Here is a 25,441-nt window from a genome sequence, read left to right as displayed (position 1 = left end):
CAAGGGCCGCTACCCCATTAAGGTCTAGAAAGATGTCACTGGGAAAAATAGAAGAAAAAAGCCGCACCCAACCATGACTTCTTTCACGGAAATCCCAATGCTGCACGGTAAGCTATTCGTACTTTTTGGGTACCTACATCTGCCAAGACGGGCTGGAACCATTTCGTAGCCCGTTTGCGTGCAAAGCCCAACCAGCCAAAACGCTAGGTGGGCTGTGGATGACGACGACCTGGTAGGTACTAGTAGTTACTCCGTGCGGTGATAGCGAAAACGAAGGAAACGAAAAAAAGACCAACAACGACGAAAGACCGGGTAGCATTCAGCTTGGACGGGATTAGAAGAATATAGGCAGCATAGATGAAGGTATTCGTGCGATATCGTCTGTCACGTTAGAAAAGCACAGGGGCTTTCGATAGCTGGCACCCAGGCAGGTTAGCCCGTCGAAAACCCTTGCATATCCCGAGCGCCACATTTCCTATTTCTGGGATTTGGCGGATGCACACCCGACGCTTGGGCCTTTTCCGGTCTTCAGCTGCTTTCTTGGCCCATCACGTTGACGAGGCGATAGATAGGCGTGGATGCTTCGCACTAAGGCGCTCCAGGGGCCTTACCGCAGGTCTTCTTAGGCCTCCTGGTCCTCTGGAGAGGCTGGCGTTTCTGGATACTGTGTGGAACCAAGCCCGCTTGTTTGCGGGGAGAAAGACTCGTGAACTGGACCTTTGTGGTGGGTAGACGGACACTCAGGAGGGAGCTCCCTGGGAAAGCGTAATTAATACATAGGTTCAGTCCTGCCTCGCCGCCGACGGGTCTTCTGTTCTCCTAGCTATCGCTTCGTCCAGCTGCGCTGCTGTGGTCAACCCCAACATCAGACTGACAGTTTTGGTCTCGCGGTACGTCGCATCCTACCCTTCGTCTTAGCTTGGTTCAACGTTGCGTCGCTCGAGTGGGAGTGGGTGTGTACCCCTCCAAAAGAGCTCCCCCTCCCACTGCCCGCAGTTGATTCACCAGCCGCAGCCCAGCATGCATTACGTCAATCGCCTGCCCAGCATGGATAGAAACGCGCCTCCGCCCGTCCGCCGGGAACCGGCTCCCTCACTGTAGATGGCCTGCTAACAGTGATTTCAGCCCAACTCGAGTTCTTTTTCTAGTCCTGCCTTGCCCCGCCACTCCTCGTTGCCTCTTCCATCACCACCTAGCTCACCACCGGACGAGAGCCCGCCGCCCACCTACCTCATAATATATCAAGTCCATTCTGAACCAAACAGCCTGCGTCCTCCGCAGTAACGAACGACGAGATGGCTTCCCTGAAGAACGCCGTCAGGAGCGCGGTGCCCTCCCATCTGAAGCCCAACGATGGACAGGATGGCGACGCCGAGTTCACCCAACGCCACCACGGCAAGACTCGCTCCCACATGGTGAGTAGACTAGCCCCGCATATCGGCTCGGCCGACATCGACTGCTACGCATTCCTTCCCTTTCCCCTCGCTCTGAGGCACACATCCCCCGCCCAAAGTCAGACCTGAGGCGCCGCTAGAGGACGCGCTGCCAGTCCAGGAAGACGGAACTATAGTCTGGAGCTCCGGAGGGCGCCGGTGTCTGTCAGGAATACCACTGGAGATGCCCATCATGCACCTATATGCACAACCCGTTTCGCATAGTCTACGGGGTGCTCAAACGCTAACGAGATGGTAATGTAGGCGTTCGAAAACACGTCGACCAACATTGCGGCAGCGCAGATGCGGAACGCCCTGACCGGCCTGGGCGAGACCGTCACGGACCCCCAGCAGAAGAAGGTAAGGCGCCACTCTCCCCAGAGTCCCTCCGTATATAATGCCGATGTGACTGACTCTAGTTTGTCTTTCGTAGCTTTTCGAGACGGAAATGGACAACTTCTTTGCCCTCTTCCGGCGATACGTGAACGACAAGGCCAAGGGTACCACAGTGTATGTCTCAAACAACCAATTCAACGAAACCGAGTAACATGACCCTGGTGAGGTAAACGCGACTGACATAGTGTTTTGTGTGTCTAAACAGTGACTGGGACCGTATTGCACCGCCTGCCCAAGGCCAGGTTGTGGACTATGACGATCTCGCAAACTCCGAGTCCGTCGGCTTCCTGAAGAAACTCGCCGTGCTCAAGCTGAATGGAGGTCTCGGTACCTCGATGGGATGTGTCGGTCCCAAGTCAGTCATCGAGGTCCGTGACGGCATGTCCTTCCTCGACCTATCGGTTCGGCAAGTCGAGCATCTGAACCGCACCTACGGCACCAACGTGCCCTTCATCCTGATGAACTCGTTCAACACCGACGAGGACACAGCGGCCATCATCAAGAAGTACGAGGGCCACAACGTCGACATCCTGACCTTCAACCAGTCGAGGTACCCCCGTATCTTCAAGGACTCGCTCCTGCCCGTCCCGAAGGATTTCGACTCGTCTATCGATGCCTGGTACCCCCCTGGCCACGGTGACGTCTTCGAGTCGCTCTACAACTCGGGCATCCTTGACAAGCTCATTGAGCGCGGCATCGAGATCATCTTCCTGTCCAATGTGGACAACCTGGGTGCCGTTGTCGACCTGCGCATCCTGCAGCACATGGTCGAGTCGGAAGCCGAGTACGTCATGGAGCTCACCAACAAGACCAAGGCCGATGTCAAGGGTGGTACCATCATCGACTACGAGGGCTCTGTCCGACTACTCGAAATCGCCCAGGTTCCCAAAGAGCACGTCAACGAGTTCAAGAGTATCAAGAAGTTCCGGTACTTCAACACCAACAACATTTGGATGAACGTCAATGCCATCAAGCGTGTCGTTGAGAACGACGAGCTCGAGATGGAGATCATCCCCAACGGCAAGACCATCCCCGGCGACAAGAAGGGCGAGTCGGACATTTCCATCATCCAGCTGGAGACGGCCGTGGGCGCGGCCATCCGCCACTTCAAGAACGCCCACGGTGTTAACGTCCCCCGCAGGCGCTTCCTGCCAGTCAAGACGTGCTCTGACCTCATGCTGGTCAAGTCGGACCTGTACACGGTCAAGCATGGCCAACTGCAGATGAGCTCGAGCCGCTTTGGCGACGCCCCGCTCATTAAGCTTGGAAGCGACTTTAAGAAGGTCTCCGACTTCCAGAAGCGCATCGCCTCGATCCCCAAGATCATCGAGCTGGACCACCTGACCATCACAGGCGGTGTCACGCTGGGCCGCGGCGTCACCCTCAAGGGCACCGTCATCATCGTAGCCACCGAGGGTCAGACGATAGACATTCCGCCTGGATCCATACTGGAGAACGTCGTGGTGCAGGGGAGTCTGAGGCTCCTGGAGCACTAAGCAGGTCGACCCAGCCAGGGTCCCTGGTGTGCGGGTACATATTTGTTTTTTTTTTTATCTTCACGGGCGGGCTTGGCCGGTTCTAGAAAAGACCAGGCGTCGCCGCTACGGTAATCGCTCGGCAGTACCCCCGGATTAGTACAGCTATGTCGTATAATAAAAGGAGGCCTCTTTGAAGAAGGTATGTGAGAAGGCGTAAACTTTGGTTCTTGGGTTCTTGGGTTCTTGGGCATGCCCGATTTCCTGGTTGATGGCCAGCCCAAGCTGCATGATAAGTGCACATCTGTTGTTGGTCATCTCGTATATCTGCTTGCTATCGTGGATATCTATTCTCGGCCCAAGACACTGTATAAGAGGCAGAGCAAAATCCATTTATTATGACCACCACCTATTTCGATTTCCTCATTATGTAGTTCGCAGCTCGACTCGTCGGGTCGCGCTGTATTTTGTAGCCTTTACGTGCGCACTCAACACGCGTGGGCGACACATGTACCGAGGCCCACGATCCTTCTTTTACACGTTAGCTGCCGCAACCGAGGGCAGCCCGAGTGACCTCCATGTCACGGGAGACCGATCCCTCGTCCGGGCCATATCTTGTGCCCGCCGCCGCGACAGGTTTGGCAGGCCTGGGTGGCAGGCGTGACCCGTGGCGCAGCGCTCTAAGCACGACCGGGCCTCTGCGCGTCGGAACGGAGACATCCAGGTGCTGCAGTGGTTCACTTTGCGCCGAGGCGGCGGCGGGCGGCGGATCGAGGCTGGTGCGAACCACGACACAGTCCTCGACGCCGCCTTTGGGGCGGCGCTCCTGCTGCGCTGGTGTTCGTCCCTGCTGGCCCCGCTGAATTTCGCGGTCAGGGAGCTCCTATTTCCCCTTGTTCCCGTTCTTCTTCATCGTTTCGTCGCAAATTCTATCTTCAGAGTTAGCGCCTGTAGATCGAGGGGGTCTATGAAAGATAGCCGATGGGGTTGGGAAAGACGTGTTGACTTACGGGCAATACCAGAGTCCCGTAGGCTCTGCCTTGAGACCAACGCAGCCCCTGTGTTCCAAAACGTTAGCGACCTCTCTCTTAAAGCAAGGCTCCCTGTTTCCCAAGACAGAACAAAGGGTAGGGTATATGATTTACCAGTGGAACCACTCCGTAGGGCACTCGGCGTTGTCGCAAGCTACCATGTCGCCGAAGCTCACGTTCTGACAGATGCAGTACTTGCGGTCGTCGCCGGCCTCGTCGTCCTCGATGTCCAGCATCTCTTCGTCTTCGTCATCCTCGTCTGCCGAGCCCCTGTGCTCCTTCTTAAGGCGCGCCACCCCCGAGCCCGGCCTGCCAGCCGTGCCAGTTGTGCCTTTGTGCTGAGGAGCAGACCCGAGCGCAACGCCCGGCGTTCCTGTGCGGGAGCTGCGCTCGTCGCCGCTCTGGTGTGACGCGGCATCGGACAGGTCCGAGTCCACTGTTGAAGATGGCGACGCTTTCGCCGATACCCGCTTGACCCGAGAGAGTCCTGACTTGTTGACACCAGCGCCCGTGGCTGCGGGTGTGCTTTTCTTCCGACTATGCGAAGAAGACGGCGTTCCAGACTTCCGGCCAGCTCCCCCAGACGACGTGCCCTTGATGGAGGCCCTGGGGCCTGCACTGCCTGCCCGCTGCGCACCGGTTGCGGTCTGGTGGCCCTTTGGCGTCCCGGGTCCCAGCGAAGAGTGCCTTGCGAGGCTGCTCGATGTTGCTGGCACATTTCCAAGTCCGCTATTGATCCGCGGCCCCCTCTTAGGGGCGCCGCTGCCGGGTCCAGCAGACATCTCACGGGCCTGGCGACCGAGTATCATGCTGGCGGCGGGAGTGGCTGGGGCTGAAGCCGATGTTGCGTGTGCCCCCCGCGCCGAGCCGCTTGCGACGCGGACGGTACATGGGGTAGCGGCTGTGGAGGGGTGCACCTGGTTCGATACCAACGCGATGTTGGTATTGACAGTCAGAGTGATTCGCGAGGGAGGGGCCGTCTGGCTCGCGGTTGGGCGCAAGAGGGACGGCAGCTCATCCGGGTCAGTGAATCCGGGCTCGTTTCGGTCGTAGAGCATTTTAATCTGCATGTCCAGCTGGCGCAGGTGCTTGTCCATGATCATCGTCATCCTTTCGGTTAAAGCGAGCTTTTCTGCCGACAAGACGTCTGCTTTGGCGAAATTCTCCCGGATGACGCTGCGGAGGTTCTCCTCGCGTGGATTCTTCTCATGGCTTCCATGGGTTTTGATAAACTTCTGGATGCGAGCATCCCGCTCCTCGATAGCCTTGATGCAGTCGTAGTACTGCCTATCCTTGTCCGCGATCTCATCTTGGATGAACCGGATCTCCTCGGGCAAGTTTTGCACGCGGTGAGTCCAGTCATCCAAGATCATGGACGGGTCCAGGGCCTCGCCCTGAGGCATCTTCTTGACGAAGTCGATGGAGAGATCGTCTCTAGGCATCGTTGTTAACAGCCGCTGAAACGGGAGTAGAGAAAAGTAACGGGCCGTTATCGGCGATAGTGCAAAGACACGCAGATAGGCAGGCTTGATGTGGAGCCCCTCTGATCTTGTCAAGTAGTGACGACGCTAGTACGTCGAGGTGTCGGCTGCGGTGCTTGATGACGAAGCAGTGGCAAGACACCCAGTGTGGTAACACGGATGGTGTATATATACCGCCCTGCTCAGCGCCTCCGCCTCTCTAATACTAGGCAAATACCACCCAAGTGTGGGAGTACAAGGCCAGGCGGGTGGTGTGAGCAGCTAACGGAGGCGGGCAGGTATGCAAAGAGGCAGCGGGGGCGCAGGCAACCTAGTCTAGCCAGACGCGACAGGGTGATGAGAATGCATGGGACTTGTCGCCAAAGAGCACAGAGCAGGCCACGCCGAGACACGAAAATGTGCGAGGCAGGAAAGGAGATTGTCGAGGAAGGAAAGAAAAGGAAAATAGAGAAGTAGAGAAGCGTGGGCCGAGCAAGGCGACAAGGGATGGTGGCGGTTGGGGAGGCGCGACGGGGCTCGGAGCGGAGCAGGTACGTTGTATAAATTGAGCGGCTCACCTCGACCGGCGTGAAGAGGGCAAGTGAGAAATGGAGCGCAGAAACCGGGTCTGCCTCGCTGGTGACGGCCCCAGACCCGACAAGACCCTTGCCGCCGCACAGCCAACGCCCGACTTGAAGTGTTTGTTGAGGTGGGGAGAAGGGGATTTGCGCCTGCCGAGTGATGACAGCCTGGGCAGCGAAGGCCAGAGAAGGTTAAGACCAGCAAAAGACACGGGGCTTCTTTTTCTCGATGTCTCTGAATCGATTTCGACACGGGCAGGAGCGGAGTGGGGTGTGAAATGCGTGCTGCGGTGCTGGGTAATCGCGGAAAGAAATGAACGCTTAAAGGCGTGGAAGGGGCTAGCCAATTGGGCTCCCTACAAAACTTTCAGCCTCCTCTATCTGAACTGACTCAATCTGAACTAGCGTTTTTGACAGGGGTGGGTTCCAGCCACTGGCCCATCTGTACCCCAGCGGCCCCACCCGCGATGCTGCCACTTTGAAGGTGGAGCTCCAAGGCAAGCCATGGAAGTCACAAGTCACAAACTTGCACTGCACCAGGCTCAACTGAATTCGCGTTTTCATCATCCGTTTTTGCGGCAGGCATCCAAGGAAACATCGAATAACAGTGCAGTCCGAACAGCCATACGACCATCTAAACGACAGCGACACTGGGCAGGCAGGGGTCACGGCTTCTTGTCACAGTAAAGCTTCGAGTTACATTCGCGGCATCATCTTACTTTTTCCCTCGCGACTCACCTCTTGTGCTTTACGCCCGCGATATCCATCCTTCCTCGCCTACTACCACACAACCGAGGCCTGCCCTAGGTCGTGCTTGGGTACCTACCGACACTCAGCGGGCATCTTGCCGCCTGTCTGGGACTTGCGCGCCAGTCTGCCCGGCCTTGCAAGGGGCCTTTGTTTTCTGTTCCATCTTAGGTGCTGTCATCCTGAGGCTAAACACAGCGTATCTCCACCATGGATATCGACTCGTACAGATACCGGGTCCCGCGGCCAAATTATCTCCCACACAATGTCGACGCCGACGACCGTGTAGTGGAGGATTATGTTGTGCCGTTAGACCATGCGAGCGATATGGAAAATGCCACCTACTACAACAAGGTAAAGCGGACTGCGCAGGAATTCAACATCACGCGGCCAAAAGGCTACAATGTTTCGTTCCACACGAACCCGGAGATGGAGAAGCACCACTTTGGCCAGACACACCCCATGAAGCCGTGGCGTCTTACCCTGTCCAAAAGCCTGATCATGTCCTACGGCATGTCCTTTGCCATGGACAACTACATCTCACGTGCCGCCACATACGAGGAGCTGAACATGTTCCACGCCAGCGACTACCTGGAGTTCCTCGCCACCGTCGCCCCAGAACCAGTGCCAAGAGATGTGGACAACCTGAACCCGGACCTCAAGTTCAACCTGGGCGGCTCTGACTGCCCGCTGTTCGAGGGCCTTTACGACTACTGTTCCATGTCGGCGGGCGGATCGTTGGATGCGGCCCGTAAGATCTGCAACAAGGAGTCCGACATCGCCATCGCCTGGGGTGGCGGGCTGCACCACGCCAAGAGATCCGAGGCGTCAGGCTTCTGCTACATCAATGACATCGTTATTGCAATACTGCAGCTGCTGCGGTGCTACCCCAGGGTTCTGTACATCGACATCGATGTGCACCACGGTGACGGTGTCGAGGAGGCCTTCTTCTCAACGGACCGGGTCATGACCGTGTCGTTTCACAAATACGACCCCCAGAACTTCTTCCCCGGCACCGGAGCATTGGACGAGAACGGGCCCAAGAACGAGCGCAACCCGGGTGCGCACCACGCCATCAACGTGCCGCTCAACGACGGCATCACGGATGAGCAGTACGAGCGGCTGTTCCAGGACGTTATCGGCCAGTGCGTCGAGAAGTTTCGGCCGAGCGCCATCGCGCTTCAGTGTGGTGCCGACTCCCTCGCCGGCGATCGCCTTGGTCGCTTCAACCTTCAGGTCCAGGGCCACGGCTCTTGCGTCGCCTTCTGCAAGAAGCTGGGGATCCCCATGATCCTCTTTGGCGGCGGCGGCTATACGCCCCGCAACGTCGCCCGCGCCTGGGCCTACGAAACGAGCATCGCCATCGACTGCCATACCAAGATCGACCCCACCATCCCGCTTCACACGCCCTGGCGCGACCACTTCCGCCAGGATACTCTGCTGCCCACACTCGAGCAGGTCGTTGGCGAGCCCCGCCAGAACCGGAATCCCAACAAGCGCCTGGCCGAGATTGTGCAGCACGTGACGGAACAGATGCGCTTCGTCAACAGCGCTCCGAGTGTCCAGTACTCCACCATCCCACCGGACCTGCAGGGTATCAGGGACGAAGTAGAGGCGAAGATCAAGGAAGAAATGGAGGAGAAGGACGAGAACGGAAGGAAAGCGAAGGAGGAGGGCGTCGGCGTGGCGATGGAGTTTTGAGGCGGAGAATGGTTGATATGTGCCTATATATATATATATATATATATATCCATTCTCTTCGGCGGCCCTTGCTGGACTGACGTGCAATATTCTCTATTTCGGCTGGCCTTGGTGTGATTGGGTTCAGGTTGGCTTTTGGATAGGTAGAGAGCTTGGTAGATGAGAAATGATACTACTTGGCATTGTCATTTTTAGGCAGTTTTTATTCGGCATACAGCTGTGGCCTGGATAAAATCACCTAACCCCTTTCCCAATGTATCTTTGGCGGTGGCCTGGGCTCTAAGCATTCCCCCCTTTCATCACCAATACTATGTCTTGGCCCTGTTCATCAAGTTGTATCAGCTCTACAGTAACGTCCTCGTCTGAGTTGCCGATCTCCCAGGCGCCCGTTTTGACACGCCGCTCGTGCAACAACGGTGAGCTTAGATCTCTCTTGGATCCGAAGTGCCGGTTCGACATTGGTGACGTCTCCCCGCCGGCGCCCAGGGCTCCGCCTCGGAAGCTGGCGAGCATGTCGTCCGTTATAACGACCAGGGGCGTTCTCCACGCCCGCGAGCGTGGCTCGCTCCTGGGAAACCGTCTCGGCGGCGTTGTTGGAACTGTTACACGCCGCAACGCTGGCGAGCAGCGCGTTGCCCAGCACCAACTCGTACAGGTTAGTGAGGTGGTTGGATATGATCTGGAACTGCCGCATCAGGGCCGTGGTTAGGCTCCTCTCGAGGTCCACATCCGGGACCGCGCCCGCGCGTCCCAGGCCGCGCTCGATTTTGGCGACTGAGATGTTCCGGTCGACCAGGCTGACGTTAAAGCTGAAGCGCGCAGGCATAAATTCCACGGTGCATTGCGTCGCGCTGAGCGCCCGATGCGTCCTGCTGGCCGCCGACGACCGGGAACACGCGCCCGAGGATTTGGCCCCCAGATTGTGAAGGCGGTGCTGGCGCTGCGGGCGCAGCCCACCACGGCCTCGTAGCCCTTCTCGTTGTAGCTGTAGCTCACGGTGCGGCCGACGTAGATGAACTGCGTGTTGTCGAATTTGGCGTGCTTGCGGACGGACCCGCCGGCCGGGGTTGGCCGAGACGGCCAAAGATATAAGCGCGTCGATGTTCTTGATGCCCGCCGAGTAGCCGAGCGTGCCCTGGCGCGTCTGGACCGACGGCCCTGTGGCATCCACCTCGAACGGGTATTCCTGTGTCAGGCTGGTGCTGCCAAAGGCCGTGACGGCCATGCTCATCTCAGTAGTCAGGGAGGGCGAAAGCTCCGGTCCAGACCGCCGACAGGGCAAGGCGGACGCACGCGACGGCGGCGGCGGCCGGGGCGATGTGGGCGAGGGAGACGTTGGTGTCGATCTTGACCGTCGTCATGCTCCTCCACCCCCGGAGCTGCCTCGTCGTCATGTGCGGCCCATCGGCGAAATGGAGGATCCCGCCGTACTTAATCAGGTGGCAGGCGGCCAGACTCTGCAGCAAAGTCAGGGGGTCGATAACACCTGCACCACCAGCTGCGTGGAGGCGCGGTTCTCTCGTATAAAGTCGGACGCGGGGCTGGAGAAGACTCGCGTCTCCGCGTCGGCGACGAGGAGGGCGATGCTGGTGGCGGTCGGGATGGCGAGGCAGAAGAGCGCCCACCACTTGGTCCAAAACCCGTCCGCAATTTTCGCGACTTCGCGATCGCCAGGGGCGAAAGGCTGTGCTGCGTTACATCACCCACCCGAGAGGTTTCGCGCCAAACATGAATAGATTCTGTCCCAAGAGCAAGGAGATGCTGTATTTAGAAGTGGGTTGTGTTATAAGGCAACAGCGAGGAGTTCCGGTGTATTCCAGTCGGCAACCCCTATTCCCGTAGGTATGAGCGTGCCTCTTTTGAAAATTAGATATATCGTTGCTCAAAATTCCCTCTTTGGGCTAAGGCCGACCCTGGCTTGTTTGCGATTGTTTTCCTCGATTTTTCCGCTTTCCAAAAACCGCCATATGGACTGATCAATGCCCTTTGATCTGCTATTGTGCCGTTATGATTCCAGGCCTGAAGAAATATCAGCATGCCTCTCGGTCCGCAAAGGCCGACTCAGCCTCTTGCTCAAGAAGATTGCGGCTGATCCTCCGAGATTTGGTGCCGACATATACAACCAGAGAGATTCCCACCGCTAGGCCGGCCGACGCCAGTATAAGATTCACAGGGACCGGGTCTCCTTGGAATGTCTTATGGAAGAGATAGTCCAAGCCCGGCTGGGAGAGGTTGAAGAGGCCGCTGAGACAGATGATGGTTCCGTAAACAACCCCAAATGTCCTAAAGCCAAACACCTTGGCACTGAAGTCGGAAACAGCAGTGTAGTAGAATGGGCGGTACAGGACGAAGAGACAGATGTTGCTATATGCTGCCCACGCATAGGGAATAACTCCAAGAACGCCAATCGCCGTGGCTACCGCGACTAGCGTGATGAGGACCGTGACGGTTCTGGTGTTGTCGAGAATCATGCCGATAAATGGGATGGAAACAATACCACCCAGGGGCAGGGCGAGGTCGAAGAAATTGTTAACCTCGACGGCGCGGTCGTGACTCCCGAGGAGGGCCTCGTACTGTGGCCGAACGGTGGCCACGAAATAGTTGATCCTCGTCATTTGTATGACTAGGCGGGCAGAGTTTCTTGGATATTAGTTTCCACTTTTCCCAGATACAAACCAGACACGACCCGTCAGACAGCTTACCAGTAAATAGCATGATGAGAATGAACCACGGGGACAGCAGCTGTTGTTTGATGGTGCTGTTGTGCATGATGCCCCAGACACCAGATTTGATGTTCTGGCGCACCTCCCGGTTGACCTGAGTGTCCATCCTGGTCGTGCCCAGCAGCTCCCCGACCTGCTCCTCACGCCGCTGCCTGGCCTCTTCCTGAAGCAGTGCGGTATGCTCATCGATTTGATCGCAAGTCCCCTCAAGACCATCGGGCTCCTTGATACCCTCAATCATCTCTCCCACCGTCTTGTACGAGTTCTTTGGCAGCAGCGTGAGCTGTAGGAGAATGATGGCAGCTGGCACGACCAAGTATGCCAGAAAGAAGCTCCTCAGGCCGAAGCCGGCCTCTGTGGCCTGGTATACAATCCGATAAATCAGGAAGACAGCGCTGGATGAGTCAAACGCGCCCGTCAAGAGGGCCAATATCAGGCCCGACCTGGGCAGCGCGTTGGACAGGTGGAACGAACCCATGTAGATGAAGGGGCCTCCCAGCGCAAGTCCAAGGTAGCCCGCGAGGTATCCGTCGAAAGGCAGCTGCTCGGCGTGGGCAAGGATAGCAGCTCCGCCGGCCAGGAAGAAACTGCCGAGCAGACCGCAGACGCGCGGGCCGGCGTGGTCAAGGATGGCGCCGATCGGGAGGGCGGCCACGTTTGTTGAGACGGCAGCGACGGTAAACATCAGGTTCATGCGTATCTCGACACACGTATCCTCGTCGAGGCCCTCGACAGATTCGCGGGAGCATACCTCCCGGTAAACCCCCTCGCCCTTAAGCACAGGCTTGATGGCCGCGTAGCCAACTTGAAGTGAGTGTTAGCATCGGAGCAGTACACTATGTCTATGAGGGAGACTTCAAGACTCACAGACAATGCCCGATGCGAAGACGCAGTAGAAAACAGCCGAGGCGATCTGCAAGATCCTCTTCCATCTAGGGACCTCAAAGGCACCGATGGCATCGGCCGGAGCAACGGGGTGAACGACATTTCCGTTGTTGTCGGGAACAACGAGAGGGTTGAAGGTGAGCTTTTGAGCTCGGGCAGAGAGCACCGAGGCGTCGGAGCCGCGCCGGGACCTCGTTACGGGATCACCGGGGACGAACTCGAACTCGCCGAGCGAGGAGACGCGGTTGAGAGACATATCTTTGGTCACCTTTTTCTTGCTCGGCCGTCTCGGTGAGAAGTGTCCCCCTAGAAGAGGCCCAAGCCAGCGCGGCCAGCAGGAGACTTTGACGCAACGGCTTCAGCGAAACCGGTCCCGTGTGGCGGCCACCTGCCCTCCAGCAGGGGTCAGTCAAGACAGGGAGACTTTGGGCGGTGGAGTGGATCTGGGCGTGGGCGGAGCTGCTGGAAATGGATGGACAAGCAGTGTTGGTTAAACTCAACCGTTTGGTCTTGCTACAGGGGCGTTCTGGCCCAGGAACAAGAGAAAAATAAGATAGATACAAAACCAAGGCCAGTCACAAGTAAATGATGAGAGAGAGTGAGAGAGAGAAGGAAGGCTCGCTTGCCCCTGAGGGCCTTTTCACAATCAAATACCCAGCCACCTACGACCGGCCGATGATCGACCTTCTTGTTCCCTGGAAGGACAAGCGTCTGCCTGTGTCGCCATCGAAGTGCAGAAGAGAAAGAAGAAAGAACGCAGTGGCTGGGCCTGGATGCCACCAAACCCCTCTCTGTCATCCCCACAGGTGACTTTTTTTTCTTCTTTTTTTTCGCCTTTGGCGATGACGCGCCGAGCCCATCCATCCAAAATTTGCGCCTCTGGCCGGCACCACATGATCTCTTGTGAAGCAGCCAATTGAGCCCCCTGGAGAGGAATGCCCGGCCTTGGTGCCACAGCTTGGCGAAGCGAGTCGACTGGCAGAGATCCCCGCAGATGCGCGTGCTCGCTGCATTGTGTTCAATAATGGCAGGCTGAATGGATGGCCGAATGCTACTGCACAATGTGTGCGTGCATTGTGTTCGTTATGTGCGTCAAACGTGCCTGTGAGCCGTGGCGAGCACTGTTGGGAGGCGGGACAGGCGGAAAACAATCAGTTGAACGGGAAGGTGGGTGGGGTGTGCACCATCCCTGTCGAGGCTCCCGCGTCAAGCCGTCTTGTCTCGCACAGACATGAGCGACGACATTCACAGACACAACTATTGAAAAGCCTGGCGGCTCCCCATCTCGACTCGACCATCCAGTAGATGCAGCAGAGACAGGCCACCGTCCAATGTTGATTAGCAGATGGATGGGGTGCATGGTTTAGAGCCCACCTCCTATTTATTGCCTTGCTAGTCCTGCGCGACGACGACGACTTGCAACACACACCAGACGTCACACTGCACCGCGCTGGCTTGGACGTTGAAAGGCTAGGCCGCCGGTTCGGAGCCGGGAAATGAGAGTGGTGTCGATGGAGCTGCTGACCTGGGGCCACTTTTGGCAGCGCGCGACATCTCTTTGGCCCGCCCAAGACCCAAAGGCAAATGTGCGTCGCCTCAATGGGCGCCGGCTCTGGTGCGGGCTGGCTTCAGGTTCATTTGCGCGTCCTCTTGGCTGGCTGTGGTTGGGCGCTTGTAGCATGACCGTCGTGCCGCTTCTCCTTTCGGGCCCAGCGTTCCTGCCCCTCCCGCCCTGGTGTGCCAGCACGGGTGGGAAGCTGTAAGCGCCCTCCTGGGGCCTGGGGACCAATCAATCGCCTCAGCGCCAGCAGCCAGCAGCCAGAAGCCGAGCAGTCACATCTCCCACCCCGGGACCTTGCGCGTCCCCCCGCCATGCTGCTGGTCGCCCGCCCGGTCGCAGCTAGAGGACGCAGGAGAGAGTAGCAAGCGTCAAGCAAGGCAAGTCATATCTTTTTTTTCTCCTTTGCTTTGTCCGGCCTCCTGCCGCCACCGTCCAGGACAGACAGACGCAAGGGGCTTCATTTCCTGCCTATCTTCCGCATCCCAGCACAGCCCTATCCTCCTTGTTCCTAGCGGTCTAGACTCCTTGCTGGCAGCTTGCGACGCAGCTCACCCACCCCGCAGCTGGGTTGGGCTGTTGATCCGCCGCCTTCCATCAACAACCCGCCCCTCCCTCCATCTTCCCACTTATTCCTTGTGCGCCGCCCCCGAATCTGCGGTCCTAGTGCCCGTTTTCTCGTCACTTGTCCCCAAAGGCTCCTATAAATAAATTCTCGCTCCTCCCGCCGTGCGTCATCGCGCGCGCGCCGTTCCTTCTCGTTGCCGTAACTGTACCTGCATTCGCCCAGAGACAGCAAGACACAGCCATGGAGAACCGCTCAAGAGGCATCTCGGAGGAGGAGCTCTTCCTGAGCCACCCCGCTCGCCAGGACGGCGACAGCCCGACCGTGGAGCCGTTGCGTATCTTCAAGCCACAGAGCCCCAAGCCCCAGGCCGATGCTTCGGGCCGTTTCAAGTACCCGCGGCCGCCCTCGCCGGCCTCGTCGTCTTCATCCCACCACTCCAAGCCGTCCTTCCCCCTGCCCCCGGGCGCATCGAGTTCTGCCGCGCCGCTGCCGTACCCTGACGACGAGGACTTGCGCCCGTCCAAGCCCTCGCATGCCCCACGCCCTCCCTACCCCTCGGACAGCGTGCGTAGACCCTCCAACAACAGGGTTCAGACGAGCAGTCCGGCCAACTCCGCCGGGAGCTACAACGACACCTCGCCGCGCCTGAATCTCAGCACAGGCGTCGAGAAGAAGCCCGGGCTTGCCGAGCGCCGCGGCACCGCACCAACAGCACTCTCGCCCACGAGTGATGATGGCGATAAGGACAATCTTTTTGCGCAGCCTATACCCCAGCCCAAGCCGCAGCAGGCGCAACAGGCCCAACCCAAGCCACACTATCCGCAACCAAAGATCTCTACTAGCTACCAGAACAAGCCGTACTATCCCTCACCTGCTGGTAGTTCCTCAAGCCCTGCCCCAGCCAACAATGTGAAGCGCCACGAGTCGCCCACAGACTCACTTGGCATGCCACAGGAAAGTAGCGTGAGCCGCTTCGCCTCGACGGCCTCCACATCGACCACCCGCGCTAGCCGGGGCTCACCTCCTCCTCCCGAAACCCCCGTCGTTGAGCCGGGTGTCCGTCCTGGCGATGGCATCGAGGCTCGGTACGCCGCCTCTGGCATTTCGGGCGCCGCTACCCTGACCGGTCTACAGGCTCAGCAGCTGCAGAGCTCAGCAGCGTCGCAACGCCTTGCCCAGTATGGCGGCCAGCCTCCTCCACAGCGCCCTTGGACGCCCACCGAGACCCCAGACCAGCAACCCCATGGACCTCCGACCGTCTATCAAGGGTCCGATCGGGTCAACGAGGCGCCTCAGCAGGCTACTGGCCCCGCACAGGCGAACCAGGGGCAGCAGGGAAGCCTTCAAGTTAGCATCTTGGAGCAGGACTTCGCTCGTATGCAAGCATCTACTCCTCCTCCAGCCTATACCAGTGTCAGCCTTGGAGGCAACTCGTACCCCAACGAGAAGCAGCGACCTGGAGCGCAGCAGCCAACGCCCAATGCCCAACAGCAGCAGCAGCAGCAGCAGCAGCAGCAATCACTGTCACAGCAGCAGAGCCAGCAGCAGAGCCAGCAGCAGAGCCAGCAGCAGAACCAGCAGCAACAGTACCACCACCAGCAACTACAACAGCAACAACAACAACAGCAGCAGCAGCAGCAACACCCTGCCTCATCTGTCGTGGGAACATCCGCTGCTGCTGCCATCGCTTTAGGGTCAAATGCTAGTGCTAGCACTGTGCACGCGCCTGTGGCCCAGAACCAGGAGAAGAAACAGCAACAGCAACAGCAGCAGCAGCAGTATGCGAACCCGCTCGCATCACCAGCTCTTCAGCATCCGGGCCACCCTGCGTTTGCGAACGACCCCAGGCCAGAGAGTAATGGACAGAACGGCCAACCATCCATCGCAATCTCTCACACACCTTCGGTGCTGCACGCGCAGAACCCGACGTCTCCTCCCCCACTGCCCGAAGGCTGGATCTCGCACCTCGACCAGAACTCAGGTCAATACTACTACATCCACCTTGTAACCCAGGCTACGCAGTGGGAGTTCCCCAAGGGCCCCAACCCGATCAATCATGAGACGGCGCCGCTGTCGCCAACTGCTTCGACTTATGGAAACCCGCTTGTCTCGCCCTTTGGCCCAAAGCAGGGGATGGGGTCTCCGGGCCTTTTCCCACCCCAGACGCCAGGCTACGCCGAGAGTATTATGAGTGTGGCGGCCTCGGCTGCCCCAACCGCGGGCTTTACGGGACCTCCGCCGAGCTCCGGTGTTGAAATCTTCAAGGTCGCGCCCACGAACGGAGTGTACTTCGGCCCCTATCTTCGTTATGTCAACATGGACGTCGAGCGGGGGGTTTGGCTGGGCAGCATCATGATTGTCACGGACGCGCCGCAGCCGCCCACTATTCATATCCATCTGAGCGTCGACCTGTCGCCCAACCCGCGCATGCTCAGCTCGCATCCTATTCACACCCATCAGCGCTGGACCTTTTACAAGTACGACCTGGATTTGCAGATGGGCGAGCAAGGGACCGAGCGCTGGACATATGCAGTTACTTCGCACCTGGGGTGCACGAGATATGAGTTTGTGGTGGCCGGGCGCCAGGAGCCTAGCTGGCGGTTCATCGCGCACTCGGGCAACGACTTTGCCGCATCGACATCGCAGAACGACAGGGCCAAGCTCGGGGGTGTTGGCTTCATGTGGAAGGATGTGCTGCAGCGGAACGTCGACTGCGGCGGTTTCCACGTCCAACTCGGCCTTGGTGACCAGATATACGGTGATAGACTTTGGAAAGATGTGCCGCTGCTCAAGCAGTGGCTCTCGCTACAGGGGAGAGAGAACCGCAAGACGGCGCAATGGACGGCGCGTCACGAAGAGGACGTCACCCACGCCTACTTCCACTACTACACCTCGCACTTTGACCAGCCATTCCTCAGAGAGGCGTTTGCTCAGATTCCTCACATTCTGCAGCTTGATGACCATGATATGTGAGTCCCCGCACGCCTTTTATCCTTCTCCACTATCTGCTACGCTCTACGCGGCGACACTGACGCTTTATCTCGCTTTCTGTCCACAGCTTCGACGGGTTTGGGTCATATCCAGACTACATGCAATCGTCGCAGATTTTCAAAAACATCGGCAGAGTAGCCATCGAGATGTACCTGCTTTTCCAGCACCACACAACCGTGGAGATCATGCGCAATGTCAACACCGACATTGACCTGTTCACCGTCTCGGGCGCCGGATGGCACTTTGTCAAACATCTGGGACCCGCCGTGGTGGTCGTCGGTGCCGATCTAAGGTCGGAGCGGACACAATCTCGCGTCATGGCCGGGCCGACATACCAGGGCATCTTCCCCAAGGTGGCCATGCTGCCGCCCAGCGTGCAGCACTGCATTTGGATGCTGTCAGTGCCCCCAGTCTACCCGAGGCTCGATACGGTGGAGAGCCTAGCCAATACCTTTGCGACGAGCAAGAAGGCGGTCAACGCGACGTACAACATCGTCGGCAAGTTGACGAGCTCGGTTGCCGGTGTGGTGGGCGGCAAGGAGGTTGTGCAACATGGCTTCACACACGTCAAGAAGGCTGTAGGGAAGTCGGGCCTCATGGGCAACGTGCTCAACCAGTTTGGTGACTTCGATTTTGCCGAGGAGCTCAAGGACCTGTGGACGCACGAGACCAAGGACCTTGAGCGCACATACCTTATCCGGACGCTGCAGGGAATCTCGCAGCAGAAGGGCATCAGGATGACTTTTCTTTCGGGAGGTAAGTTTCAAGCACGGCGGTGAGCTCCCCGACCTGTCGTGACCACATGAGACTAACCAACCGGAACCCTATGCTCAATAGACGTCAACTGCTGCGGAGCAGGCTTGGTACACGACCCATCGCACCCAAGCGACCACAAGACAATGTACCAAATCATCACGTCACCCATCGTGGCGGCGCCGGCCAGAGACTACATTCTCAAGATGCTCCACAACTCCAACAAGATGCTGTACGTTCCCATGAACGGGCAAAAGTCGACGGGCGAGGTGTCGGACACCAAGGAGGACATGATGGAGATCTTCCAGGTGGACGCAAACGGAACGTCGCGCGAGCTCAAGAAGCTCATGGGCCGGCGCAACTATGTTGCCATTGTCGCCTACGATCCAGAGTCCATCCCGGGGACCCAGTACGCCGCCAGCATCATGAACGGCGGCCAGCCCCAGCAGCAGCAGGGCCTGTCAAAACTCAGCCTCGCCGTCGACTTTGTCGTCCAGGGCGACAGCAACTTCAACTCGGCGCCCACCAAATATGGGCCCGTCATTGTCCCGCACCTCGAGTACGGCCACTAAAGTACATGGCCAAGCAGCATGTCTCCTGTCCGCCTGTCTATCTGTCGTTTTCTATTCCGGGCACCGATTCCTTACATATGTCTCTTCTCCGACACTATTGTTTCCCCTCGTCTCTACTTCCTCGGTCGGATAGCAGCTCGACGGTCACATTTTTCGTGCGCATCCCTTTGTCATAGCGCGCGGTCGCCTTCCATCCATGTGCCGTATATATCCCATTTACATCCTGCCAATTTATGCCCTGCTATGCCCCTGTATTCTCCCCCACGCCGCTTGGATTGTTTCCAATGTCTTGTCATGTCAGATTCTTGTAGCTAGAAGTGATTTAGCGAGGCGGAATTATACCTGCGTTTGGCTCTTTTATAAGTAACTTAGTTTATGACCAGCCAGTCTATTATTGGCCCTCGCATCATTCAAGTCCTCGGCGCTGTCCTTGTGAAAATAGTATTTAGCTCCAATCTTTCGGTCTTGTTATCTCCTTTCACGTGATAACCCGAGATATAGAGCACCAATTTCGAAACTGGTCCAATTCTTTGTTGGCGCCTTATCAAACTCCATCTAGGGTAACAGCAACACCCATGTATATCTCGAAGTCTTCCTCCGCATACAAGTTTACTTTTGTCTTTACTCTTTTTTTTTGGAGCCTTTACCTTCCAAATCCCGCTTCAGGGTCGCAGCGAGTGTTCCGCACACACTAATCACGCACCAGATTCCGTCGTGAAATAGCGTCTTTGTTCTCTTTTTTTTGTTTCTATTGTGTGATTACTCTCTTCTCGCAAGGCCCTTCACACTCACAGGTCGAACAGCTTCTTGAGCTCGGCCATGGTGTCGTCGGGCGAGGTGACGGTGTGGCCGATGGTCCTCGGGTCCTCGAAGATCTCGTAGTCGTTGCCGCCGGGCATGGTCTTGTCGCCGAAGAAGTGGATGGTCTTGTAGGTGATGCCGCCGGGCTTCTTGGCCTCATCCTCGAGGTGGTTCAGGCAGTAGGTCTTGTCCCAGCCCTTGGGGAAGACGTCGAAGGAGATCTCGCCGCCGATGGAGAAGCTGTTGTTTGTTTTTATCGAGGGTTAGTGTAAGTCAGGGTTCATGGCTGCTTCGTTATATAACGGAGTGATGGGGACAGAGATTGCATTGGTGAGGGAAAAAATGGACTACTCACGTCAGGCCAAAGTGACCAAACTTCTCCTTGAGCACCTCAACAAACTTTGCGCGGACCTTGTGCACGTCGTCGTAGGCGAGGAAGTCCTTGCGCTCCTGGTGCGAGGCGTTGCGGCCGACGGGCGAGACGTTGATCATGCCGTTGCGGAACTCGATAAAGGTGCCGCGCTTGACGGGGATGTCGAGGTCGGCGATGTAGTGCAGCACAAAGCTGGCCAGCTGCCTGTACCTGTCCTCGCCGATCCAGCCGATGAAGCTCGTCGACGGCAGCGGCTCGCCGCTCTTGAAGGCCGTCAGGCCGTTCTCGGGGAAGGCAAAGTCGAAGAGCGACGTGACGTCGACGCTGGCCGAGCCCAGCTGCTCCTGCTGCTTGGGCAGGTTGGAGCCGCCGACGAAGCCGATGGCGCACTTTTGCCGCAGCCGCGCGAGCATGTCGAGCACCTCGGGCGTCACGTCCTGCCGCGCCGGCGTGAGGGTGCCGTCGACGTCGAACAGGCAGATGGTGTCCTTGAGCGGACGCTGGTCGAGGGCCGGGTACGCCATTTTTTGCTTTTGTTTTTTCTTTTTGGATTTGTCGACCGGGAGGGGATGCGATCGGAGGGGTTTGAAGGAGGAGGCAAAAAAGTCTTTTGGGGGCTGCTGTCCGTTGTCTTTTTTTCAAGTGTTGGGGAGCACAGCGCGGGGACGAGGCGGTAAGAGTCGGAGCTTTTGGCGATGTAGATGGATACAACAACGACCCCGACCTGAGTAATGGACCCGCAAGGCTGCTTCCTCGTCCAATTCAATGCATTTCCCATGCAGCCATACCAAGCTCAAGCTCCAACCCACCAGACCCGTTGTTTGAGCTCCAACGCTGCACCAACGAGAGTGCCCTCACAACGGCACGAGTTTCAGCGGTTGGATGGTAAAGAGCCCCACCCCCGCCAGGAGGAACCACAGGCGGAGCTCAACCACAGCTGGCTGCTGCACGCTTGGCTCTGTCCCACCAGCACCCGTCTGAGACTCCAAAGATGGTGTTGAGATCTATCGGCCCGAGCCAGTCGTTCATACACACCATCAGATCAAATGCCATAGAATTGTACGGATTCATTTGTTTGAAAATCCTTGTTCCAACGCTTCCATCCTACACATGGAGGATGCCTTCGGCACCTGTTGGCGATTCAGCAGCCGAGCGCTGGGTATCGCCCCGCTTGTTGTAGAGGTACCAGGTAGAGGTAGGTAGGGGTAGGTACAAAGGCAGCGAGCTTGGTAGTAGGTAGGTATGTACTAGGTAGGTATATCCCAGTTGCATATGAATACCAATGCATTATGAACAATGATTCAATCTTGTATCCTGGAGAACCCGACAGCCGACAGCTACTTGGCAGTGCCCTCGACTGACCCATCATCGGGCGCCTTGGGCAATCTCTGTCCAAGCCCCAGCCATCTCGACAATCAAATTGATCATGGTGCTGATGCTCCAGATCCCTATCAGGCTGAAGCCGATCTTCCTGCTCATGATCCAGTTGTTGGTCGGAACGGCGACGAGCAAAAAGACCAGAGTCAGAAGCACGGTAAAGGCCGACACAATCAGCGTGCCCCCGACTTGGACGTGGTACGGCTTGTACGTCAGTGGTATGTCTGGGTGCTTGCCGTGGCTCTCGTTGGCCGCCTTGATGGTCATCCAGGCGCCCCCTATTCCAATCCCCAGAAGAATATTGAGCATCGGCCCGCCGAAGCACGCAGATCTGTATTGTTTCACACCAGTCAGCCCAAGCACAGCCAGATAGAGTAGGGTACGGGTGCTGTCCGCTTACAGTGCCATCACCGGGTAGCCAAGTCGCGCGACCGTGATGTCGGCGACAAGGTCGCCCAGAGAGTTTCCGACAGCAAATATGGTCAGTCCGAGGATCGCCTCGGAGATACCCAGGACGACACCAAGCGTCTTGAGCACCCCAACAACCTCGCCTGCTATCGTCGAGATCCATGCCACGCTAATGATGAATCCGAGAAAGCAGAACAGGAAGTGGTAGCGGGGCCGCACATCGGGCGACGTTGTCGAGAGCATGACCGCCAGGAGTACAAGAGAGAGTACCAGCGAGCAGAGGAGCATTTTTACCAGCACCTTGCCGGGATGCTCCAAGTCCTCCAGCATATTGGCCCACACAATCAGCACCGTGAACAGAGGCCCAGTGAAGAGTTGTACGCACACCAGCCAACGGCTCCACCCCAAGCTGTCGTCGCTTTCCAGCGTGTCGCTACCAGAAGTCAGTCGTGGGGAGTGCTGATCCCTCTTGGCCACTTGTGGCGAGAGCGCAGTGCCTCCCACCCCGCTGGCAGAGCCTACATCAGGCACCACAAGCAAGGGTGGCCCAAGCCCGGATGAGATTAGGGGGGTTGTGTGTCTAGACGGACGTGCGTCACGGCTGTTGCGTCGATACCGCTCCCACTCCGTCTCGGGCTCGACTGACGCGCGGCGCCCCATCGAGTCAGCGTCAGCAGCCAGGCCCGACCCTCCGAGGCGGGACCGGTCAGCGGCTAGGTCGGCTTCGGGGTCATTCATGCCCGGAACATCGCTTTCAACCACGGGCAGTGTGATGACCAGCAAGAAGATGCTTGGTATAGAAATCAGACTGGCGAACTTGTCCCAGATAGACTTGTCTGCCCAGCCCTGGAGAGTGGGGAAGAGCGAGTTGCTCATGACCTGGGGAGGAGGAAGCACCGAATAAGGCCACCACCGGACAGGCTTGCAGCGGCGCTCCTGGACCTCGAGGCCAAAGTAGCCCCCATTGTCCATATAGGGAGAAGCCTGAGCAGTGATCAGGGGCGAGTGCGCGTTGGGAGACATGAGCATCGGCGACTCGGACAGCATGGGGAACGCTGATAGTGAAGGCGATGAATAGCCACTCGACTGCGGCTGGGGGCTTGGAATCTGGAGACTGAGGCTGGCCGGCGACGCTACCGCAGTGCTCTCGGGTGTATGAGCCTCGGCATCATAGGTAGGCGGGCGCAGGTGCATGTCGATGGGCGGCGGCGCGAGGGCGCCATCCTTGGTGACGCCCGACGGGCCAGGTTCCAGGGGCGCCTCCCCACCCAACCGCAGGCCGTTTTCTGGAGGAGATCGGGGGCTTGTGGGCGACTCCATCACTATTGCAGGCGCAGCGGGAAAACTCCAGTCCAGTGGGAGGTTACCGTGGGACCGAGCCCTGTCTCTCCCCGCTGAGGAGTTGCCATCGCGCGGGAGCGACGGCCAATCGAAGCCGGCCGGCTCCTCCAGCACCAGTCGGGCAACAGATGCCGGGTCTATGTTCTCCGAATTCCCCCTGGAATGCATCGGCGCCAGCGGCACGTTGCCCGACGTGCTGCCTGCCCTTTGCAGTGACGCGAGCACTGACCGAAACTCGAGCGCGCCGACGAAACTCGGCCTGATCTGGCCCAGAGTAGTATTACTCCTCGAGCCGCGGGGCCGGTTGACACGCATGCTGTTGGTCACCTCAGCGGCCACCTGCATATCCCGATCGATGTCATCCTCATCCTCGGGGGCGCCGACATCACCGACCGCTATCCGCGGCGTGGCGCGTTCGAGGACGCTAATGTCAGGCATGGCATCCGAGGCAGCACGGCTCGCGCGTGCGCCTACGGGGGCCGCGTCGTCTCCATCGTCGTCTCCGTCGTCGTCCCTGTAGGGCTCGAGCTCGTCCGAAGGCTCACCAGTGGTCCCGAAAAAGTGTGCACGGGCGGTCGCCTCCCTCTGCCGCCTCCTCTTGCGGCGTGTCGAGAACCAGTGCCAGGTAACTACCATGACGACATAGAAGAGGTAAAACGAAACCATAACGCAGCATTCCCAGAGGTGGAGCTTGCCATCGGCAAGGAAGACCATGGAGAAAGTTACGGCGAAGATGAAGAAGCAAACGTCGCGCACAAATGTCCGCTTGGTGACCTTGAACTCGCGCACCAAAGCCATAGAACCGGCAACGACGGCGGTGATAAAGCCGGCGGCGCCGATCAGTTCGCCGACGGCCATGCTACCGCTATTGGAGCCCATGGCCGCGAAGGTGCTGAAGACGTCCGGGGAGCCATTGCCAAAGGCCAAAAAGGTGACGCCGGCAAGGCTTTCGCTGAGGCCCAGGATGTTGGCGATAGTACTGAGGTTAACGCTGAAAAAGTCGCTTGCGGCGATGCCGATGGTGGTGAAGAGCAGGCCCAGCCAGGCGGTGAGCAGAGCAAAGGCGAAGGCTTGGGCGTGCGCCAGGTCGCAATAGTACAAGCCGAGATAGGACAACAGACCGGCCTCGTCGTCTTTGCAGTGCGCACGCACGAAGGCGCACTTGTCCTTGGCAAGGTAGACAAGCCGGCACTCAGTATTCTCGGCCCGGGCGCGAAGCGGCGACAACTGGTGCGAGCCGGACACACCGGCCCGGCGCACAAACAGCGCATACGCCGCGAGCAGAGTGATGATCAGGGTCGAGGTATAAAAGGGCCTGCTCAGCCTCGAGCCAAGCTTGGCCCTGCTTGGCCTTGGCCGGCGCGACAACGGCGCAGCCATGATGACGGCAGCAGTACTGGTGATGATTGTAGGTGGGGGCGACTTCTCGTCACGGGATCCATGTGCGTCGCCGAGCTCGTCGATGTTCTGTTCCTGCAGCCCTCGGCGGTTTGGGAAAGCATGATGTCAGGTCATCACGGACCTTGGGGGCGCGCGCTGTTGGATGGAGTCTTGGCAGACAAAAGCTGGCAGACAAGAGCAGGCAGATGGATGGGAGCACAGGTTGGAGAGAGGAAAGAAGGACGTGATGAGCCGTGTTCTTGAAGGGGGCAGTGGAAGACTTGGCGCCCAGGAACCCGCACTCGGCGTTGAGAGGCAAGGCGGCCAAGACAAGATAAGGTCGCTGAGAAGCTGAGAAGCTGAGAAGGCTGTTGTAAGATGCCGTTTTCGGTTTGTGAGGACAACAGATCAACAGGGGCTGGAGAAGTAGCGGTGGATGCACGACTTGGTGGCCTCCGACAGGAGGTGTTCGAGTCGCAAGCTCTGACTCGGGCCAGTTCACGTTTAAATACGGGACGGACGCTGCCGCATCAACGAACTCTGCAGAGCTTGCGCCTTCTCAGGAGCTGTGACGGGTGGCCAGCACGCGACACCGACAGCAGGCCAGAGCTCTGCAGCAGGTCGAGCCGAGACGTCGGGTTTCAAAAGGGGCGGGGGCCACACAGCCAGCGACGAGGTGGCGGTGGGAGGGTTGCGAGGAGCGATAGGGAACCAAGGAAGTCAAAAAGAAAGACGGCGCTGTACCTGGAACGTTGGACAGCCAGTTTGGGCTTTGGGCCCGTCCGTCCTTTATCTGCCAGTAGCTTCTCCGACGGGAGCATGCTCCAGACCATGTCGGTGCGAGCAACCACCCGGTTCGACATCTGTTCTAACCTAATTGATCGTTG

General features: G+C 58.2%; 10 protein-coding genes across 10 annotated transcripts; 4 read left to right on the top strand and 6 right to left on the bottom strand.

Moving 5' to 3' along the window:
• The first annotated feature begins 641 nt into the window (after nt 1-641).
• GGTG_01535 (UTP-glucose-1-phosphate uridylyltransferase) lies at nt 642-3,537 on the top strand. The gene is made up of 5 exons (XM_009219302.1): nt 642-890; nt 1,126-1,415; nt 1,698-1,793; nt 1,867-1,943; nt 2,035-3,537. The coding sequence occupies exons 2-5, from the start codon at nt 1,296-1,298 to the stop codon at nt 3,323-3,325; spliced, it is 1,584 nt and encodes a 527-aa protein (XP_009217566.1). The 5' UTR covers nt 642-890; nt 1,126-1,295; the 3' UTR covers nt 3,326-3,537.
• A 52-nt stretch (nt 3,538-3,589) lies between these two features.
• On the bottom strand, nt 3,590-6,724 carry GGTG_01534 (hypothetical protein). The gene is made up of 3 exons (XM_009219301.1): nt 4,450-6,724; nt 4,315-4,362; nt 3,590-4,233 (listed from the first exon to the last, which is right to left on the bottom strand). The coding sequence occupies exons 1-3, from the start codon at nt 5,775-5,777 to the stop codon at nt 4,188-4,190; spliced, it is 1,422 nt and encodes a 473-aa protein (XP_009217565.1). The 5' UTR covers nt 5,778-6,724; the 3' UTR covers nt 3,590-4,187.
• Nucleotides 6,404-6,926, top strand: GGTG_01533 (hypothetical protein; the record flags this gene model as incomplete). The annotated part of the gene is made up of 2 exons (XM_009219300.1): nt 6,404-6,504; nt 6,794-6,926. 2 exons carry the CDS (start codon nt 6,404-6,406, stop codon nt 6,924-6,926), a joined length of 234 nt encoding a protein of 77 aa, XP_009217564.1.
• A 407-nt stretch (nt 6,927-7,333) lies between these two features.
• Nucleotides 7,334-8,824, top strand: GGTG_01532 (histone deacetylase phd1; the record flags this gene model as incomplete). Its single annotated transcript, XM_009219299.1, has 1 exon — nt 7,334-8,824. One exon carries the CDS (start codon nt 7,334-7,336, stop codon nt 8,822-8,824), a length of 1,491 nt encoding a protein of 496 aa, XP_009217563.1.
• A 308-nt stretch (nt 8,825-9,132) lies between these two features.
• On the bottom strand, nt 9,133-10,557 carry GGTG_01531 (hypothetical protein; the record flags this gene model as incomplete). Its single annotated transcript, XM_009219298.1, has 5 exons — nt 10,118-10,557; nt 9,879-10,050; nt 9,782-9,841; nt 9,223-9,758; nt 9,133-9,145 (listed from the first exon to the last, which is right to left on the bottom strand). Exons 1-5 carry the CDS (start codon nt 10,216-10,218, stop codon nt 9,133-9,135), a joined length of 882 nt encoding a protein of 293 aa, XP_009217562.1. The 5' UTR covers nt 10,219-10,557.
• A 297-nt stretch (nt 10,558-10,854) lies between these two features.
• GGTG_01530 (hypothetical protein) lies at nt 10,855-13,327 on the bottom strand (the record flags this gene model as incomplete). The annotated part of the gene is made up of 4 exons (XM_009219297.1): nt 10,855-11,447; nt 11,527-12,351; nt 12,415-12,738; nt 13,099-13,327. 4 exons carry the CDS (start codon nt 13,325-13,327, stop codon nt 10,855-10,857), a joined length of 1,971 nt encoding a protein of 656 aa, XP_009217561.1.
• Nucleotides 13,328-13,867: 540 nt separating this feature from the next.
• Nucleotides 13,868-14,454, bottom strand: GGTG_01529 (hypothetical protein; the record flags this gene model as incomplete). Its single annotated transcript, XM_009219296.1, has 2 exons — nt 13,868-14,164; nt 14,437-14,454. 2 exons carry the CDS (start codon nt 14,452-14,454, stop codon nt 13,868-13,870), a joined length of 315 nt encoding a protein of 104 aa, XP_009217560.1.
• GGTG_01528 (Fso1) lies at nt 14,328-19,350 on the top strand. The gene is made up of 3 exons (XM_009219295.1): nt 14,328-17,527; nt 17,617-18,305; nt 18,387-19,350. Exons 1-3 carry the CDS (start codon nt 14,799-14,801, stop codon nt 18,872-18,874), a joined length of 3,906 nt encoding a protein of 1,301 aa, XP_009217559.1. The 5' UTR covers nt 14,328-14,798; the 3' UTR covers nt 18,875-19,350.
• GGTG_01527 (phosphomannomutase) lies at nt 18,851-20,753 on the bottom strand. The gene is made up of 2 exons (XM_009219294.1): nt 20,031-20,753; nt 18,851-19,915 (listed from the first exon to the last, which is right to left on the bottom strand). The coding sequence occupies exons 1-2, from the start codon at nt 20,570-20,572 to the stop codon at nt 19,663-19,665; spliced, it is 795 nt and encodes a 264-aa protein (XP_009217558.1). The 5' UTR covers nt 20,573-20,753; the 3' UTR covers nt 18,851-19,662.
• On the bottom strand, nt 20,680-25,441 carry GGTG_01526 (sodium/calcium exchanger protein). Its single transcript, XM_009219293.1, has 2 exons — nt 21,826-25,441; nt 20,680-21,756 (listed from the first exon to the last, which is right to left on the bottom strand). Exons 1-2 carry the CDS (start codon nt 24,552-24,554, stop codon nt 21,414-21,416), a joined length of 3,072 nt encoding a protein of 1,023 aa, XP_009217557.1. The 5' UTR covers nt 24,555-25,441; the 3' UTR covers nt 20,680-21,413.

Source organism: Gaeumannomyces tritici (genome assembly GCF_000145635.1).
Source record: "Gaeumannomyces tritici R3-111a-1 unplaced genomic scaffold supercont2.1, whole genome shotgun sequence".
NCBI lineage: Eukaryota > Fungi > Ascomycota > Sordariomycetes > Magnaporthales > Magnaporthaceae > Gaeumannomyces > Gaeumannomyces tritici.
This window is presented reverse-complemented; position numbering and strand designations above follow the sequence as displayed.